The sequence below is a fragment of the Melospiza melodia genome, chromosome 19, assembly GCF_035770615.1.
Source record: "Melospiza melodia melodia isolate bMelMel2 chromosome 19, bMelMel2.pri, whole genome shotgun sequence".
Taxonomy (NCBI): domain Eukaryota; kingdom Metazoa; phylum Chordata; class Aves; order Passeriformes; family Passerellidae; genus Melospiza; species Melospiza melodia.
This window is the reverse complement of record NC_086212.1, coordinates 1,484,517-1,503,677: the sequence shown is the minus strand read 5'-3', so window position 1 is coordinate 1,503,677 and position 19,161 is coordinate 1,484,517. Positions and strand designations below refer to the sequence as shown.

General features: G+C 55.1%; 2 protein-coding genes and 1 long non-coding RNA gene across 4 annotated transcripts in view; 2 read left to right on the top strand and 1 right to left on the bottom strand.

The window, feature by feature from the left end:
• The first annotated feature begins 2,581 nt into the window (after window positions 1-2,581).
• On the top strand, window positions 2,582-7,219 carry LOC134426824 (uncharacterized). The gene is made up of 2 exons (XR_010030050.1): window positions 2,582-3,742; window positions 5,937-7,219. It is a non-coding gene; the product is annotated as an uncharacterized LOC134426824 (long non-coding RNA).
• Window positions 7,220-9,036: 1,817 nt separating this feature from the next.
• Window positions 9,037-12,084, top strand: LOC134427130 (keratin-associated protein 10-2-like). Its single transcript, XM_063172714.1, has 6 exons — window positions 9,037-9,362; window positions 9,456-9,491; window positions 9,690-9,959; window positions 10,189-10,464; window positions 11,070-11,124; window positions 11,496-12,084. The coding sequence occupies exons 1-6, from the start codon at window positions 9,332-9,334 to the stop codon at window positions 12,082-12,084; spliced, it is 1,257 nt and encodes a 418-aa protein (XP_063028784.1). The 5' UTR covers window positions 9,037-9,331.
• Window positions 12,085-12,372: 288 nt separating this feature from the next.
• The window catches only part of L3MBTL1 (L3MBTL histone methyl-lysine binding protein 1), a 28,134-nt gene continuing 21,345 nt past the window's right edge, over window positions 12,373-19,161 (bottom strand). For both annotated transcript variants that reach the window (XM_063172125.1, XM_063172126.1), the window contains exons 20-23: window positions 19,040-19,086; window positions 18,201-18,358; window positions 17,549-17,611; window positions 12,373-16,656 (exon numbers count right to left, since the gene is read on the bottom strand). In XM_063172125.1, coding sequence (XP_063028195.1) covers window positions 16,522-16,656; window positions 17,549-17,611; window positions 18,201-18,358; window positions 19,040-19,086 — 403 coding nt within the window. In that variant the 3' untranslated portion in view covers window positions 12,373-16,521. The remainder of the gene's footprint in view (window positions 16,657-17,548; window positions 17,612-18,200; window positions 18,359-19,039; window positions 19,087-19,161) is intronic.

The following is a 19,161-nucleotide window of genomic DNA, read 5'->3' as shown; positions in this document are numbered from 1 at the left end:
CCCCAGCACATCCCAGAACCCCTCATCAGTTCCAGTTCCCCCAGTCCCTCCCAGCACCAGCCAGTGCCACCCCAAGGCTTCATCCAGTTTTTCTCCCAGTGCCCACAGTGCCTCTCACCCTGGGTGCCCTCCAGTCCCCCTCCGGTGATGTCGAACTCCCGCTCGTCAGACACAAACACGACCTCAGTAGCGCCGGCATCGTCCGCGTTCTGCACCAGCTCCTGGAATTACAGATCAGTGCTCGGTCACCTGGGCCCTCCAGGCCCAGAGAAGAGCATTGAACCCCTCTTCCAGCTGGGCACCAAGGTCCTGGTGCTGGACAGGGACCAGCCCCACTGCCTGCAGAGCCTGCCCTGCTGGGCAGGAGATCCCAGATGGGGTTCCCTGGGGGTCTGACCTTGAGGATCTGCCCTCCATCTGGGTACTTCTGCAGGATGCTGTGCAGGTAGTCAAGGAAGGTGGGTGCCCGCTGGCAGAAGGTGTCCCTGTAAAGCAGAGAGAGGAAGAGAAGGTGTGGGGGAGACTCTGTAACTAGGACACCCACATCCTCCTTGGATCCCACAGGATGTGCCTCTGCTTGGAAAGGGTCAAGGACCCCATCTCCTTCCAGGATCCACTGAAACAATCACCTTCAAGGACAACAACTACACTTTCCCAAACCCCTATCTCTTCCTGGGATACCACAGAGCACTGGTTTTGGCTGGGAGAGAGTTAATTTTCTTGCCAGAAGTGTGTACAGGGCTATGTTCAGGATTTAGCATAACAGTGTCAGTTGCACACAGATGTTTGAGTTGGAGCCCAGTCAAGGACTTTTCAGTGTCCCATGCTCTGCCAGCAAGGGGAGCATGGCCAGGAGACCCGACCCCGACTGGCCAGGGAGACATTCCGGACCCCGGAACCTCCTGCCCAGCACAGAAACTGGGAGGGGGCAGGCCAGGAGTCACCAATCCCTGCTGTGGGATGGGTGGGGCATTGGGCAGTGGGGCATGAGCAACTATTGGGCATTGCTGGTTTCTCTTGGGTTTTATTCCATTCTCCTTTTCATTACTATTAGTAGCAGCAGTAACATCAATATATTTAGTTTTGTTTCAATTCTTGAACTGTTCTTGTGTCAGTTCAGAGGTTTTACCTTTTCTTTTTGATTCTCTCCCACTGGGAACAGTGAGTGGCTTTATGAGATGAGCTCTGGGTAGGGGTTAAACTGTCCTGAGGGTTTGGGTAACCAGAGAGTACTGGGAAGGGGAAGGGGAAGGGGAAGGGGAAGGCTCAGCTGGGAGATTTGTCTCATGGCTTGGCTCCCGCAGAAAAGCCTAAAGGTGTAATTATTGGCAGTTCCCACTGGATGGCTCCCGAAGCCCAACGGGGACGGCAATGCCGAGCACAGCCGGCAGCTTTGATCCAGCCGTCCTCTCGTACCACAGCCCCGTGTTATCAACCACAACAGTGATAACCTTAGCCCAGAGCCAGGGAGGATGAACATTTCCATGGGACCTCACCCACCAGGAAGGGTTTTATAAAATGCACCTGTGAGCGCACGGGCAGGAACCACGAGAGCAAACTGTGACCCACAGCTATTAAATAAATACGCGAGATGCTTACAACTGTGTTTTAACACACTCTGTTCAGATCTCAACTCTTTGTGCCCCAAAGAGAGGACTGTTGTGGTTTAACCCCAGCCAGGAACTCAGTCCCACACAGCCACTCGCTGCTCTGGTGAGATGGAGGAGCGAATCCAGAAAAGGTAAAACCCATGAGTGGAGATAAGAATAGTTTAAAAACTGAAACAAGACTAAATAAATTGATATTACTGCTGCTACTACTATTAAGAATAGTAATGGGAAGGAGAGAGAACAGAATAAAACGCAATAGAAACCAGCAGTGCCCAGTAGCTGCTCATCACCCACTGACCAATGCCCAGCCCGTTCCCCAGTAGCAATCGCTGGCTCCCAGCCCCCTCCCAGTTTCTGTACTGGGCAGGAGGTTCTGGGGTCCGGAATATCCCCCTGCCCAGTTGGGGTCGGGTCTCCTGGCCATGCTCCCCTTGCTGGCAGAGCATGGGACACTGAAAAGTCCTTGCCTTGGAGTGAGCTCAACAGGGCTCTGATTCAGCATGTTACCAGCATTGTTCTCACTTTGAATACCAAAAACAGCGCTGGAGCAGCTTCTGGGAGAAAATTCTCTCTCTCAGTCAAAACCAAGACATCCAGCAGCTCCTGAAAACGCCTCCTGTGAGCCCTGACCGCTGCAGTCCCCACCTCCCCCAGTCACCCTTCAGTGCTCCCCAGCACCCCCCGAGCCCCTGCCCCACCAACAGCCCCCCGTGACCCCTAGAGCGCTCCAGCCATGCCCTGTGTGCCCCCACAAACCCCCAGTGATGCCCCCAGACCCACTCACGCCTTCGGCTGCTTGAGGGCCATGGTGGGCACTGAGGGGGACCCCTGCCCACTCCTGGAGATGGAGATGCTGCTGCCGCTGCCCGGTGCCGCCGCCGCCGGGTATCACAGCCCGGAGCTCCGGTCCGCCCCCTGCTCCGCCTCCCTGGTCCCGCCTCCCGGACCGAGAGTTTCGTTTCCCCGCTGCAGGCGCGCATTCAGGGAAATGTGCTTTTGCTAAGTGTTTTGCAAAAATAGCGGCGGGGAGGAAGGAGACATGAAAGGCGGTGCGCGGGACCGGGGCGGGAACTCGCCTGTGCGGCAGGGAAATGGGAATGTGGATACCTGGATGGGGTATGGGAACACGTGGGTGTTGGATCGTATTATTTCCTGATTTAGAGATGGGGTGACTGAGAGGTGTTTTAAGAACTTTTATTCTATTTTCAGTCTCATGAGAAGGGTGAGATAATACAGATGTTATAATTCACATCATCACAATCAGAGGTAAACTATTTCCTAATTACAATGTACTATTAAGTGTTTCTTGGCCTATCAGCTTTAGCCACACCATGTTGTAGATGCCTTAAAGCCAATCATCTAAAACGACCCCTCGTGGGTCCCACTACAATGCATCTTTCATGGTTCTATTTCTCTAAAGTATTCAGTCTTATCTGCAATGCCGTCTTTTGAAACTTGTTTCTAGCTCCATTTGTCTCTCACCAATATCTGTCCTATTCCATGGCATTTCTCAGTCAGCATTTCTTATCTCGAAGTCTGGATATGGATGTATACTGTGTGGGCCTTCTGTCAGGCCCTGAGAACTCTCTACAAATCCATTTCCCTCACGTGGGGATGTGGCTACATGGATGTGGAAATATGTAGGGATGCACCTACAGGGATGTGATATGGGCATGTGTGGGGATAGGGCTGCAGGGGTGTGGGGTGTGACTGTGTGGGGACACTGCTGTGGGCCCAGGGCCATCAGGGCCTGGTCTCCTGTCACCGACTGGCCTGCAGAAACACCCAAACTGTCCTGGGTGAAGGGGCTCTATCTCATGGATCGTGGGGCCATATGGAGATCACTTGCACTGCAGAGATCACATAAGACAAATTTCAGCCCCATGGACTGTTACAGACCATGTGGGCACCACACGACAGCACACTGAGGCTGCCTGGACTGTGGAGTGCAGGCACGAAGACCACAGAGACATGAGACCACTTGGAATGTGTGAAGAAGGAACCTGCAGGACACGGTGACTCGGGGCAAATGAAGGACAAATTTCAGGGGATGCAGTGAGGCACCTCTGCAGGGAAGCCTCCTCACCTCTTCCTCCTTTCACCTTGCTGCTGAGTGTGATGATGGTGTGCAGGTCAGTGCTCCCCGGCTTTGACCCCTCTCCAGGCAGATTCCCATTCCTCCAGACCCTCAGAGCTGTGGTGGGACTGCAGATAGCCATGGGCCTCTGCAGGGGTGGGGATGGGTCCTGCAGCGCTGCCAGGAGCCCTGGCCAGCCAGGACAGAGGGACACAGCAGCGTTGTGCTCCCAGGGAAGGCTGGGGAAGAGAGAAGGGGGTGTTTGGGTGGTGGCATTTGCCCTGCCGTCATTGTAACCATGCTGGAGCCAGGCTATCCCGGGGATGGCTGAACCTGCCAGTGGGAGGTGGGGAATGAATCCCTTGGTTTGCTTTTCTTCCCTGTGCAGCTTTTCCTTCCCTTATTAAACACCTTTACCTCAAACCACAAGGGGGTTTTTCACTTTGACCATTTGATTCTCTCCAGTGCCCCACCGAGGATCGTGTGTGAAACTCAGTTGTGTTTGGGATTATACCATGACAGAAGCTGAGTAAAATGAGTCCTTCCCTTGATAGGTGCAATAAAACTGACCCTTCTCTTCCCTGCTTTTTCCCATTTTCTGGGCTGAGAGGTGGACAGAGCAAGCTGAGGCACCTCCTGGGCTGTTTGCAGCAGTTTTGCATGTCTGGAGCAAAGTCTTCCTTGTAGTTCTCTCTGGATGTAGCACAGCCAGGACAAACACCAGCATTCAGAGAGGAGGGATAGGGAGGGATCTAATGAGACATTTATTCTCCAGCATCTCGGCTCTCAGAATTGAAACTGAAAATGAAAGGCAAAACTAGGTAGGTAATAAGAAAAGAAAGTAGAACCCGAAACAAGTCTGACATTATATTTTTTTTTTCTCTTTTGGAAAATGCAGGTTCACTGAAAAACCAATAAAAGCTGCTTGTAAGAATCAGTTCTTATTATTCTGAACTAATCTGAAACAACTCAGGTGGAAAAAACATTTTCCTGTTGATATTTTCAAGAAGAATATTTTACTATTTTATAATTCAAGATGATGCTTTTATCACAGTATTTGAATTAATGCATAGTTTCAAGTGTGAAAAATTAAACAAAAAAAGAAGATAAAAATATCATTTATATAAAATATTTTTTAAATTTAATCTTAGGAATGTCTTTTCATTTGTCTTCTTGAACAGCATTATTTCCCAAGTTTTTGGCTTTTATTTATCACAGTCCTAAAATTTCTGTGACAGGTAAAAAACCATTTGTGGCTTAGTGTGACCGTGGTCACAAGGGTTTTCAGGATGAGAGAGAGACGAGAATGTTGATTCCATGATCAGAAGGCTTGATTTATTATTTTATGATACATATACTACATTATAACTATACTAAAAAGAATAGAAGGAAAAGTTTTCAAAAGGCTAGCTAAGCTAAGAATAGCAAAGAAAAGAATGATAACAAAGGAGCTCTCTCCGACTCTGTCCGAGAGAGCTCAGTCCTTGATTGGCCATTAATTGTAAACATCCAGCATGGGCCAATCACAGGTGCACCCGTTGCATTGCACAGCAGCAGATAACCATTGTTTACATTCTTTTTCTGGAGCCTCAGCTTCCCAGAAGGGAAAATCCTAAAGAAAGGATTTTTAGTGAAAGGATGTCTGCGACAGCTTAGCTTAATGGTTAAAATCTAAAAATGTCTGTGGCAAAATTTGTAGTCAACGTTGCACCTTGTAGCATTTTGGGTGTACTTCAGTGAACTGTGGGTTGCTGCTGCTTGCCTTGGGAGCCCGAGTGTGCTGCCTCTCTTCAGCAGAGGCAGGTTATAAGGCTGTGCAGTCTGCCCTGACAATTGTGCAGCCCTTTCCTGGGAAGGCTGCTGCAGGCTGGTTCCTGCTGCAGGCTGGGAGCACGGCTGCACGCTCACCTGGTGCTGTGGGAACAGGCAGACAGAGATTACTTCATGCTTAGCTTGTCTGAAGATGCTTCTGCATTGTTGAGAGTTTGTGATGAAGGCCTCCACCAACAGCCAGGGAGAATCCAGGTGGGAAGAGACAGCCAAGGCCAGCAGGGCTATGGGGAGACATGGCTCAGGTGTTACAAACGTGATGGTCCCACCAAATCCTTGCTGGAGTCCGCTTTGCTGAGTGGGAGCACTGCAGCAGTTGCTGGATTTTGGCAGCAGGGGTGGTTTCTTGTGATATTTGCATGGTTTGGAAACAGCTTGTGTTTCTTTATCCTTCCCTGTTGTTTTTTTTTTTTTTCTAGTATGGACATACTTCTGCTCTAGCCAGTGACTTGAGGCTGCAGAATTGAACTGGGGAAGGTAGATGACTGAAAGGAAAATGTCAGGTGATAATGGTTTCCTTCAGGGCCAAAAAAAGAAGAACCTACTGATTTACATATTTGCACTGTAGCCAGGAGTTTGCCTTGATGATCCTTATGCCTCCCTTCCAAGGCAGCATATTCTGTGATTCTGAGCTGAGAATGTCCAGTGGCAGAAAGGGCTCAACTGGCTGGGATCAGGAACGCTGGGGACATTGACTCCTGTCAGAGGGTGGCACCCTCGTCTTGTTGGCAATGCAGCTGCTGAGGAGCCACCTTTGGGCAGTAGAGGGAGGTGTAGCTGCAGCTGGGGGTGAAGCCCAGATCACAGGGCAGTTCTTTGGGGTTGCTGAACTGGATATGAGGAATTGTCTCCAGTCACATCTTTCCATACTGCCTGTAGAACCGTTTATGGTGGTGGGATTCTGACAGTGCATTGTTCATTAAAGCTTTTTAAATTTAAGCTCAAATGTGCTTGCAGGGATACAGTGAGGGGCATCCTGTTGGTGCTGTTTGTGGGAGGCCCTGTGTGCCTGCCCAGACCTGTGGAACTGTGAGAGTCTGTCTGAATTTTCCCTCAACTGCCTCACAATTGTCATTGGGGGACCACTGAAGAGAAGACCCCGCCCTGTCTAGAATCTCTGGCTCTGAAGGAGAAAGTCACACGCCCTGAGACCTGAAAGGACAGTGTTCAGTTATTGTTGTCACAGGTGTGTTTGCTGTATGAAGAAGAAGGAGCACCATGCTCTATTTCCCTTTCAATAGCCTTGGGAGCCGTCTCACCTCTCGGCCTGGCTGGAGTTCTCCTGAATTTCGGATGGTCCCCCACAGAAGACCCTCACCTGGTTTACAACCGCCGTGACTGACAGACTGAGATGTTGTGACCAATGGACCAAGAAGAAAATGGCTCTCATTTACTGCTGAGAACATGGACTACCTGTTACATCTATTCCCTATTGTATCTGTTTCCCCGCCCTTATAATTTTCAGTAATAAAAACCCCTGAGTTAGCTAGAGATTTTGAGATCTCCCCGGACGTGGCCTGGTGAGCTTCGACGGCTGGACCTTTGGAGAACAAAGCAGCACCACATTGTGGTAGCTATAACCCATTCCCCACCTTCTCCTCCCTCTTTTTCTTATCTTCTCCTTTTTTCCCCAGTTCTCCTCACCAACACATTTTCTCTTGTGGTTATTTCAATAAAACTGTATTTGTTGATTTTGGTAACTGCAAATCCCCTGTGCCTTGGTTGTATATTTTTGCACCTCAAAATCACCACGTAACCCGTTCACTGGGACGGACCACAACAGGGACTGGCTGTGTGTGTGTGTGACCCCACCTGTCCTCTGGGGACTCACAACTGCTTGGACCTGGGCCTTGGAGCTGTGGCAGCCTCCTGTCTCTCAGGCTGCCGGATCAGGCAACTCCCAGCAGTGGGGATGGAGGGGGAAAGCTCTTTCCATGGTCCCATGCTCTGGATGTGCACCCCGAGGTCAGTCTCAGGGTGAGGGATGTGAGAAAAGGCTCTGGAGAGGGGAGCAGGGATTCCAGTGTGCCCATGGATGGGCCCACAGCGATGCCACCAACATCATCCTGGACAGTGTGAGCCAGGCCAGAGCCATGGAATGGCCAGGGCTTGTTCTCTACTGGGCACTGGTGAGCCCAGAGCAGTTTGGTGTGGCCAGTGGGGGCTGTGGGGCTCAAAGGAGGCTCCCCAAGGAGATGCTGATGCCTTTTTGGGGCTACCTAAAAACAGAGGCCAGACAAAATAACGGGAATACAGTTCTATGTATTGAAGGGCCTTCAGGCTTTGTCTATTTCAGATAGACAAAGCCCCTCAGGGGCTACACCCAAAATGGACAATGGTTCACAGGTTTTCATAGTTTTATAACTTTTAAAAGATTGGTCCATTTGCCTGTTGGGGGTTAATCTTCCAATTACAGCTTCAGGTAATGAAGTCATTACCCCTAGTTTGCTCCCCCCAACTCACTTGTTTGCATTTCTTGGGGCCTGACACAGTGAGGAGTCCTTGATTGCCAGGCCTGGAGAGGCATCGTTGTGTCTGACCAAAATGGGTAAGCAGCAGCTCACACTGAATATGGAGTTTAGAGTTATGCACTAAAGAATTGCAGGATTACAAATATATGAAAAATATCAAAGCTCAAATACTAAGTCATGAATGCCAAGAATTAGTTGAGGCTGGGGGAGGCAAAGGGTGGTGAGACAGGAGAGAGGGCCAGAGGAGGTGCCCAGAACAGGAAGAGGCCATAGGGCACCCTGCTGCCAAAATTTCTCCTTGCCCATGGAATCTCCAAGGGAGACCAAAAGGGCTGAAGGGGGAAGAAGGAAAAGGGTAGAAAAGGGTCTGGAAGAAGCACAGCTTTGCCTTTTCCCCCTGGTTTACAGCCATATAACCCCCACACCCCCAGCCCTGAGCCTTCCCTGTTTTTCCTGCAGGGGCCGTCTGTGGCAGAGGCTGCAGACGCAGAGGGGACAGGATGTGCTGCCTGCAGCTCACAGGAGGGCAGGGAGCTACAAACACCTTCAGAGCAGGACTCCTGGCCAAGCTGCACGTGTCCCACACAGCCCCAGTCCCAGGAGTCATCCGTTCCCTTCTTCCACATCCAGGGATGCAAGCGACTGTCCCTGTTTCATCAGCCCCTCATTATTGTCAAAGGGAGCTCTGTCTACATCACTGACAACCCAGGGAAGATGCAGCTGAGGTGCACCTGGCTCCAGGCGTGGGTAGAAGGCAGCAGCTGTCTGCAGTAAGGTCCATGGGTTGCTCCAGTGTGGGACTGAGGGGGTTTGGATGGATGAGGAGTGGAACCAATGCTGTGGGGTGCACCCAGACCTACAGGTAGGAGGTGTTGCTGCCCCTCCTGCAAAGATGGACCCTGTAGGCCAGGAAAGGACCAAAAAGGAAGTCAAGTTCCTTCCCTCCTATTTCAATCTGCTGAGCCACCAAACTTGTGGGTTTGTGGTTGCAAAACAAACCCCTATTTCATAAGGCGGAGAAAAAGCCATTTCACCATCAAGTGACCGGATCTAAGAAAGAGAAACAAAAAGTCCTGATAGCCTTTCTCCCAAGGTCTGCCGGGTCTTAAGTTGTCACAGGGGCCCTGCCCTGGGCATGTGACTGGACACTGTGGTTCCAGTTCAGCCACCCCAGCCCTGCAGTTGTGCTGCAGAAAGCCAAGCCGTGGGACAGGAGGTGCTTGTGACAACGAGCTTCTATCAGGAGCCACAAGGAGCCCTGCAGCTGCTCGGTGCCTCTGGCCAACGCTTCCCTCTGCACAAGCCCTGCTTGAGCGAATACTGAGGGAGCCAAGAGGGACGTGATGCTGCCTGTGACCCGTGTGCTGGCCTTGGGTGAGTGCCAGAGGCTGTGGGGATTCCCAGAGGGCGACGGGAGGTGTTGCCCAGACACTCCATGGAGGTGTTACACGGCTGCTTCTCTTGCAGGCGCTTGGCTGGTGTCACTGGGCGAGGCTACACCAAGTGAGTATCTTGAGGAGGTAGAAGGTAGATGGGGAGTTTGGACACATTGCTGGGCCTACCCATCTCCCAGGGCTCTTCCACAGCCCCCTGGAACAAAACTCACCCTTGTGTGGAGATGGGGCCTGGTGGCAGCCCCAGGCTCACAGCAGGGCAGCTGCTTGGGGCTCCCTGTCTGGCAGCATCTCTCTCCCTGTGCAGGTGCCCCCCCAATTTCCATCTTCCAGAAGCCACCAGGGGTGATCCCACCTGGAGGCTCCACCACCATCTACTGCATTTGCCAGTGCAGCAGTGGGAGCTTTAGGATGTACAAGGGCGGCCACCAGCTCCCCACCCTGGAGCAGAGTGGTGGCAGGGCCAAGTTCTCCATCTCTAATGCCACCTACGAGGACAGAGGTAGCTACGTCTGCCATTACCTGGAGGGAGACACTGAGCTGGCTCGAAGCACTGGACTGGAAGTCTTTGTGGAAGGTGAGGGATGTGCTGTTTCCCCCCTTGTGGGGTCATGCCCTAGGGCACACCAGGATGCCTGTGGCCATTTCCATGATGGACAAGGTTTTTCTCCTCTTCCCTGGCTTGGAGAGGTGGGGACCGTCTTCACCTCTGCCTGAGGCAGTTGGTGGCTTCACAGAGATCCTGGTGTTCCTGGCACCACGTCAAAGCCCTCTGCACCTTCTCATTCCCTCTCCTGTCCCCCCAGAGCTCCGTCTGCCCGGACCCAACCTCTCTGTCCTCCCTGGGCACGAGGTGGATGTGGGAGCTGAGGTGATGTTCCGCTGCACCACCACACAGCCCAGCACCAGCTGTTACCTGTACCTGGAGGGCCAGATGGAAGTGCTGCTGTTCCTCAGGGAACAAGGGAACCACAAATTCTCCCTCGTGCAGAAAGGTCACAGCGGCCGCTACAGCTGCCAGTGCATGAATGGTTGGAAAGAATGGTCTGCTGTCAGCAACACCCTGGACCTGGTGGTGAGAGGTGAGACATCGCCCCAGCCACATCCTGCTCCACTCTTCCTCCCTGCAATCTGTCACATCCTGGGGGAACTAGAAAGAGTTTAGGGCAGGAAAGCAGCTGTATGAAGGGACCAAGGAGAGGGTTCCAGCTTCCTTCACCTGCGTTTGAGCCTGGCCAGCTCCTCAGAGACCCTATTGATGACCTGGAGACCAGGGTTGCTGGGCTGATAGGTGGGGATAAGAGTCAAAGGACACCTCTCCCTGCACCTCCCAGCCCCAGGAACACTCATAACGTCTTGTCACAGCTCAGTGTCACCATCTCGCTGGCAGCGGGCCAGCTCCATGTTTCTTCCCTCCTTTCCATCTTTGGTGCCACTTGGTGGGGTCACAGGTGAGAGGCTGTGAGTAGAGGGTGTCCCAGGGGACAGGGATGTGGGAGGTGCATAGGGGGCCCCCTCGGGGCTCTCTTTGCTCCTTAGGAACTTCGCTTTGTGTCTCTTTAGCCGAGGACCTCCCTGGGGTGTCCCCTTGCCCTGTGCGTCCCCTTGGATCCCCTGCTGCCCCCGTGGGAGGACTGGGGTGTGGCAGTGGGTTCCTGGGCAGTGACGGTCCCTTCTGTCCCCGCAGATTACACGCTGTGCAACGCCGTGCGCCTGGCGCTGGCGGCCGCGCTGCTGCTCCTGCTGGGGCTGCTGGCGGCCGAGGCGGCGCGGGGCCGCTGCCGGGGCTGGGGGAGCCGCCCGGGCCCCGCCGCGCTCATCGCCCTGCGGACCCCGCGCTGGGATCAATAAACCGGCCCGGCCCTGCCGCCAACCCCGCCTGCTCCGTGTCCCACTCGCGGTGCTTGTCCCGGGCCTGGCCCGGCTGCTCGGGGGTCCCGCGGGCGGGCGGGCGCTGGAACACCCGGGAACGCGGAGAGGGGCGGGGGGCTCGCCCCGGGCGGAGCGGGGACCGCTGCACCGACCCCTGCACTGACCCCTGCACTGACCAGTGCACTGACCCCTGCACTGACCCCTGCACTGACCGCTGCACCGACCCCTGCTCTGACCGCAGTACCGACCCCTGCACTGACCGCAGCACCGACCCCTGCACTGACCGCTGCACCGACCCCTGCTCTGACCGCTGCACCGACCCTTGCACTGACCGCAGCACCGACCCCTGCACTGACCCCTGCACTGACCCCTGCACCGACCCCTGCACTGACCCCTGCACTGACCCCTGCACTGACCGCTGCACCGACCCCTGCACTGACCCCTGCACCGACCCCTGCACTGACCCCTGCACTGACCGCTGCACTGACCGCTGCATTGGCTGCTGCACTGACCCCTGCAGTGACCGCTGCACTGACCGCTGCACTGACCGCTGCACTGACTGCTGCACTGACCCCTGCACCGACCCCTGCATCGACCGCTGCAGTGACCACTGCACTGACCGCTGCACCGACCCCTGCACCGACCACTGCACTGATCACTGCACTGACCCCTGCACTGACCGCTGCATTGGCTGCTGCACTGACCCCTGCTCTGACTGCTGCTCTAACCCGTGCTCTGACCGCTGCATTGACCGCTGCACTAATCCCTGCTCTGATCCCTGCACTGCCCCCTGCACTGACTGCTGCATTAATCCCCCAGCCACACAGTGACCCCTGCACTGACCGCTGCACTGACCCCTGCACTGACCACTGCACCGACCACTGCATTGACCGCTGCTCTGACCCCTGCACTGATCCCTCAGCCACACAGTGACCCCTGCACTGACTGCTCTTGCTGCAGTGACCACTGCAGTGACCTCCCATGCTGCACAGTGACCCTGCTGGCCATGCAGAGTGGCACCCACGCAGTGACCGCCCCTGCTACCCCACTGCACAGTGACAGCTCCAGCCCTGCAGTGACCGCTCCCACAGCACAGGGACCACTCCTGCTTCACAGGCCTCTGTTACTCACATTCGTTTATTATTTTAAAACACTGACAAAACACATCACACCATCATCTATATATATAAATTTACCTTTGTACCACTATAAATTTATATATATAGAGCCTTTAAATCTCTGTACATTCAGGACACACAGTTCCAGAATAGCTGCACTGGCTACAACAGAAGGATTTTCATTATGAAAACACAGAGAGGAGGCGCCAATATCAAAAACACAGAAAAAAAGAAATTAAGAAAGAGTGCAAAATGAATGAAAGTGCAAAAAAGCTTTTGTTATCATAATCACACTCCCTCCACAATATGGTCCCCATTCCCCCCTCCAAGCACCAGCGAGCCTCAGGCCCCAGAGGGAAGGGCTAGGCTGGAAGAAGGGAGCCTGCAGCCCTCCTGTCCTTCCCTCTCTGCACCGAGGAGCTCTCCTGGCGGATGAGGAGTGAGGAACCCGAGTGGCAAAGTCACACCCCTCTCCTGGCTCCCTCTCCCAACAACCTCACCACACCCAGGGGCCAGATGTGCCCCTGCAGGCAGCAGCTGCCCCAAGCCCCCAGCCCTCCCAGCCCATTGCAGGGCGCTTTTCTCTTCTGAAAGTGCTTGTGATCGCCATGGAGAGCAGCAGAGGAGGGCGAGGGCAGGCACAGCCACCCTCCCTGCTGAGCTCCAGGCTGGCTGCTCTCATGGGGATGGAGACCTTGGCTCGCACTGTCCCAGTGCCGCCCATTTCCACTGGGAGGAGGAAAAGTTTCCCAAGAGGCTCCAACTGCTCCCCTGCAGCCAGAGTGAGCCCCCAGGAGACACCCACAGCTGGGGCTGCAGCACAGTGGGACCCCCCCACGGCTCAGCTGAGCCCTGCCAACACCAGTGCAGGGGCAGCAGGGGCAGAAACAGACTTGGGGACCTCCACTCAGAAAAACATTCCATTGAAGAATTCTTCATTGACTTAGAAATGCTGGCTGCAGTCACAACCCTCAGAAAGGCCCCAGAGGAGAACCTGTGGGTCAGGACAGCCCACTGTCCTCTCTGGCTTCTTAGTGACACGGCAGTAAATGTCCCTGTGAGGAATTTGGTCAGGCAGCAGGGGAAGGATAGAAAACTTTGGTGCTTCTGCCTTGGTCACAGCTGTCCTTAACAGTCCCTGAGGGGGGACTCCCCCTCCATGCTCTGTGGGGTTGGAGGACCTACCAAGGCCAGGGGTGCAGCAAACCTTCCTCCCTGCTGGGACCAGGGACAGCTGCTCACAGAGGACACATCACATGAGACCCTGGGGTGGGTGTCTGCTGCCTCCACAGCCCCAGAGACCCCCACCCTAAAACAGCAACACACCAACAGCAGGGGAATGGCGTCATGGTACTCCCACAATCACCCATCCACAGGTACACAATGCTTTGGGTTTGGTTTAAAGGACACAGAAGGTTATAAGTTTTAACAGTAAATAGCCCTTGACCACCTGCAAACCCTGTAACTCCCTCACCCAGACAAACCCAGCAGCTCTGTACTCCAACGGTACATCAGCCTGAGAGGCTGAGGATGCTCAATGCAGCAGGAGTGTGACACAGCTCCCCCCACCCTTCAGTGGGACTGGTGCTCCTGACAGCTGCTCCCAGCACAGAGCTCACCCCCGGGCTCCAGCCCTGCAGCCAGAGGAGGGGCAGCACCCTGGCAGTCCGGCCCAGGTCTCGTCTGTTTCTAAGAGGGAGGTGAGGAGAGCCCAGGGCAGGCAGTGCTGTGCTGGCACAGCGGGGGGATGCACCTGAGCCAGGCAGAGCAGGGCTTGGCTGCAGCCAGCCGCAGAGCAAGAGCCAGTGGTGCGGGTTGTAGCCAGCCCTGGAGGCAGCCAGGGCTTGGCTCATGGCTCCTCTGCCCCTCAGCAGGATCTTCTGAGCTCCCCACCACCTCTGCTCTCCCAGGCTGCCCTGTGAGACACAGGGCTCTCCCTCCTTCACAGCAGTTTCAGATCTGGTGCCTGGGTAGCAGCTCCTGTCCCTGGGATGGTGCTCAGTCCCTTCCCCAGCAGGAGGAATGACTTCACACATGGGAATACAGCAGATGAGAATAGGATGCTTTCCTGAAATGAGTCCTTGCAAGCTCAAGGGCTGTGTCCAGTGTGAGGGAGCTTTTTCATTCCAGATCCCACCTGGAAAAGTCTCAGCATCATTCACAGCCTGGGCTGAAGGTCCCAGGCCTCCTCTTCTTCTGCCCCCACACACAGTTGCCCACAAAGAGACTCTCCATCAGCTGAAAAGACCAACCTCCACTTCCTGCAGAGGAAGGGTGGCTGGGGGAGTGACTCTGGGGCCAGGGACACAGCTGCTCCTTCCCACTCCCCCTCTCCACAGCTGGCCACACCGCAGCGCTTGAAAAGATGCAAGGACATAAAAAAGGAAAGGAGAAGGAAAGCTGCCTAAATCAAACCCAAGCAATGACAAAACAAAGGCATGGACAAGTTGCAAGTCCTGCGGGAAGAGCAAGCAGCAGACGTTTCAAGAGCAGGTCAAACATGACCCCAAAAATTCAATAACAGAGACAAAATGCTACATTTCCATGGGAAGCCTCAAACAGGTTGACCCAGATGTGACAGCAGCTCCCAAGGCAGCACAGCTCCAGGACACATTGCTGGTGCACTTGCTCACACCTCTGCATCCCTGTCTTTGGGCACTGGCAAAGGGGGGAAGTTGTTTCATTACTGGAATGCCATTGTTGGGAAAGGAAAATGAAGCAGACCTGGGCTGGGCCCTGGGCAGGTGCCATCTAAGCCACCCTCCAGCACTGCATGGCCAGCCCCTGCTCCAACAGCTCCCACAGGTGTGCCAGGTGATGGACCATGGAGAGCAGCGTGGGGCCTGCCAGGAGGCACAGGGGCTTCTCAGAAGCTGCTGGGACTCTGCCAGGACACCCAGCAATGTTGGCTTTTCTGGCTCTGCAGCCCTTTGGTCCCTCCTCCATCACAAGGGACAGTGCTACATGAGCATTCCCAAACTGCCTGTGGCCCTGTTGGAAAGGTGCTGTGTTCTGAAAAGGACAGAAACAAACCAGCTAAGTGCTGGATTTCTTTCAGCTCTGCAGGTAAGGGATCCAGGGACAGCAGAAGATCCTGCTCTTCAGGCAGCAAAACCTGGGTGCCTTGTGAGGGTAAAGAGTGGGGAGAAGGCAGCTTGGCAGAATTGACTCAGCCAACTCAGGAATGCCTTCAGAAGCGACTCTGGATCTGCCTATTGGAGCAATGGATGCTTTTTGTCCTTGGCACCTGTCCCCACCCTAGAGAGGGCCCTGCTCCTAATACAAGGACCAAAGAGGGCCTAACTCCCTTTGTGGAGTACTCTTTAATAGGTGTGAGGGGAACAAGTTATCCAAGCATCCTTTCTCCCAGAGAAGAGCTGGACAGAACAGTCTGAGGTGCAAGAAGTGGAGCCTTTTCTGCATCCAGCCAGCCCTGACCTGGCAGGGCCCTGAGGCTGCTGAATTCCAGGAAAGAGGAAGAAAGCACAGGCGCTGGTCATGGGCAGAGCAGCTGCCAGGACAGCTGCTCCTCGAAGGGACAAGAGGTGGCCACTGGTTTGCAGTGCAGTGTAGGGGCAAAGCAGTCATCAACTGGCCTCAAAAAGGGGAAGTCAAAAGAATTCAGAGAAAAAGGCAAAATGAGCAGAAGCTCCTCAAGAATGTTCCTTGGAAACGGTGTTAGCACAAGTAGCCCCAGAGGATCACACAGAGGGAAAACCCCAAATCTCTCTCAGCTGCTGAGCAAAGGCAAGAGCAGCCTTGGAGTGGGTGTGATCATGGCTGCAGGCAGGCAGTCCCTTCCCTGCCTGGGGGACTCCAGTGGGTGCCAGCCCCCGCTGTGACACCTCCACAGGGCTCCCCCGGCCCTCAGCACCCCTGACCCACAGCAGGACACAGTGGGGCAGCTGTGGCACCAAGCTGGGCCAGTGCCACCTCCACCCTCCCTCCCTGCCCCCGAGGGTGGGCCCAGCGCTGCAGAAGGGCAGCGGGCAGGGAACAGGATGGGACAGGGAGCTGGGACAGGACGTGTGGCACCGGGAGGACACGAGCAGGACGGGACAAGCTGCGGTCGGCTGGGGAATCTCTGTCCTGAGCGGACAGTTTGGCAGCACCAGTGATGAGGGAGGGTCCCAGCTGGGCCAAGAGAAGTCACTTTAAGGTGTCATCAGCGTTCTTGAACATGAGGATGGCATTGTAGATCTTGAGTGCCGGGCCCAGCTTGACACTCATAATCTTGACGATGTCAGCCTGCGTCAGCAGGAGGAACGCTTCGCCATCGATCATCTGGGAAGGAGAGCAGGGCAAAGGCACTACTGCACACCTGGGCTGGCACTCCTGGGGACAGCCAGCACCAGCATGACCTGGGCAGAAGCCACAGGTGACCCCAGAGACCAGGGCAGGGCCCATCCACAGCACTCCCCAGGGAAACCCCAGCTGGCAGCTGATGTGCAAAGGGCAGAGGGGGAGAAGCTCTTCAGGGGCCATCCCAGGAGCCCACACTGCAGCCAGGTTGGGATTCTGTGCTGGAGCCCCAGGGGCACAGCACAGAGCCACCACAACCTGCTCTGGGCAAGCAGCCATGCATTCCCTGCTCCAGGGACCAGCCCTTGTGGACACTGCCCTGGTTCAGCTTTGCCTGCCTGAGCACCCTTAAGGCCCTGGGGCTATTCCCAGACAGGCTGTGACAGTGGCTGTAGCCAGGGTGCCCAGGATCAGCCCCGGGTGTCAGAGCCACCCCCACCACATCTGCCCACAGAGGGCCCAAAAACACCAACCCTGACAGGCAGCAGTGCTGGTGAGAGGGGCAGAGGGGGAAGGATGAAGGGGTGAGGAGGAGCAGCTCCCTGCAGGAGGTGATGGTGCTCTTCAGGCTGCAGCACCATCCTCCTCCTGCCCCCCATCCACATCCCCTCAGAGGGGATACCCCCATGCTGGGAGAACAGGGCAGCACAGCTCCCTGGGCCCCAGCAGCTCCCTCCTGCTCCACGGGGACACAGCCAGACAGCTGCACCCTCCCATGCAGTGGGGCTGCAGGGCAGGAGCACTGCCAGGTGCTGGATGTGCCCTCAGCACCCAGCAGCAGGCCACTGCAGGAAGGCCAGTGGCCAATTCCTCCCAGCCCTGGTGGCAAACAGCTGTCCTTGACCACCTGCTCTCATCTGCCAGCCCTTCTCACCTCATCCTTGAAGAGCTTGGCTTGGTCCTCACAACCCGTCAGAGTCTGCACAAAGCTAAAAACCTTGGAATAAATGAGAGAAATGTCAAGACAGAGCAATGATTCTGGCTGGAGACCCCTCCTGAGCCCACATCCTCACATTCTGAGCCCTGCAGGTGCCACAGGGCTCTTGGGGCAGAGGCTGCAGTTGCTCTGCCCTCCCAAGCCAGAGCCCACCCTTGGCCCCAGGCACAGGCACTGGCCTGAGAGGGGCACCCAGAGGGGTCATGGGGACATCAGGGGATCATTAAGGTTGGCTGAGCCCTCTGTGACCATCGAGGCCACCACTGACCAGCACTGCCAAAGCCACCTCTAAACCATGTCCCCAGATGTCACATCCACACAGCTTTTGAACGCTTCCAGGGATGGTGACTCCACCACTGCCATGGGCAGCTGTGCCAGTGCCTGAGAGCAGGCAGGGGCTGCTGGGGCTGGTGCCTGAGCTCCTCCACCTACTCAGGCCTTAACAGGGGTCACCATGGCTGCCAAGAAAGTGAACAAAGGTCACAATGTCTCCAGCAGACCCCTCCTCACTAACCCAGGCCACTGTGCCACAGCCAGGCAGGGCACTCCCAGCCACGCTGGCACATCAGAGCCATCCAAAGCACCTCACCTCATCAATGGTCCACTTGGCCACCGTGGCTGCTGTGATGCCAGCCACCCCGGGCAGCAGCTTGCAGTGCTGCTCCCAGCACAGGGACAGGGAGCGGTCGGGGTGGGCGGACAGGGCGGACATGAAGAGCGACTGGTGCACGTTGTCTGAGGAAATAGCTGGGGACAAAGCACAAGGTGTGACACGAGGTAAGAGATGAGAACATCCCATGCAGGGACCAAGAGCTAGTGGCTGTCCTGTGAGTTAACAGGGTGTCAGTGTGTCCAAGTGCTCGCTTAGATGGGATTGGGGATCCTGGGAAAAGAAGTTGAGACAAACTTGGCTTTGCCTTGCTCTTATGACTTTTAATCATTCATTTTCCACTCACTCCCAGTGGTAGGGTAGGTGGCAGGACAGCCCATGGTGAAAGGGATGTTGGATGGAATATACATCAGGCATCTGCTTGTCTGCATCAGAACCAAATGCCAAGCCAACTATCCAGCACCAGTTTCTGTGTGGCAGCAATAATTTGGCAGTTCACAACCACACTAAAATTTTGGGGCACAACTTCCCACTATCTCTGTCTGAACAGGACAAAGCACCACAGAAAATACATGCCATAGAGAGGATCCTAATTCTATGCCCTAAAGCACTCAAAGACTCCCAGTCATAACCCCAGAGCCAAATCAAGGGAGCTTTGTGAGCCCTGGCACAAGGTGGCCTTATCAACTCTGGCAGCTGACCACAAGCCCCTCACTGGGGCAGACCTGTGGGGGCCAAGGGAGCACCCAGCACCCCCAGCCACCCCAGCTCCCACAGCCCTGCCCTGCAGTGACACCACGGCAGAGGATGGCACTTACTCTGGAAGTCTTCCTGCTGGATCTTCCGGTACTTTGGAGGTCTCCCTCTAAAGAGACAGGAACACTGATGTCCTGGGCTGGGCCTGGCCCAGGGCCCTCCTCCCCAGTGCCCAGAGAACACC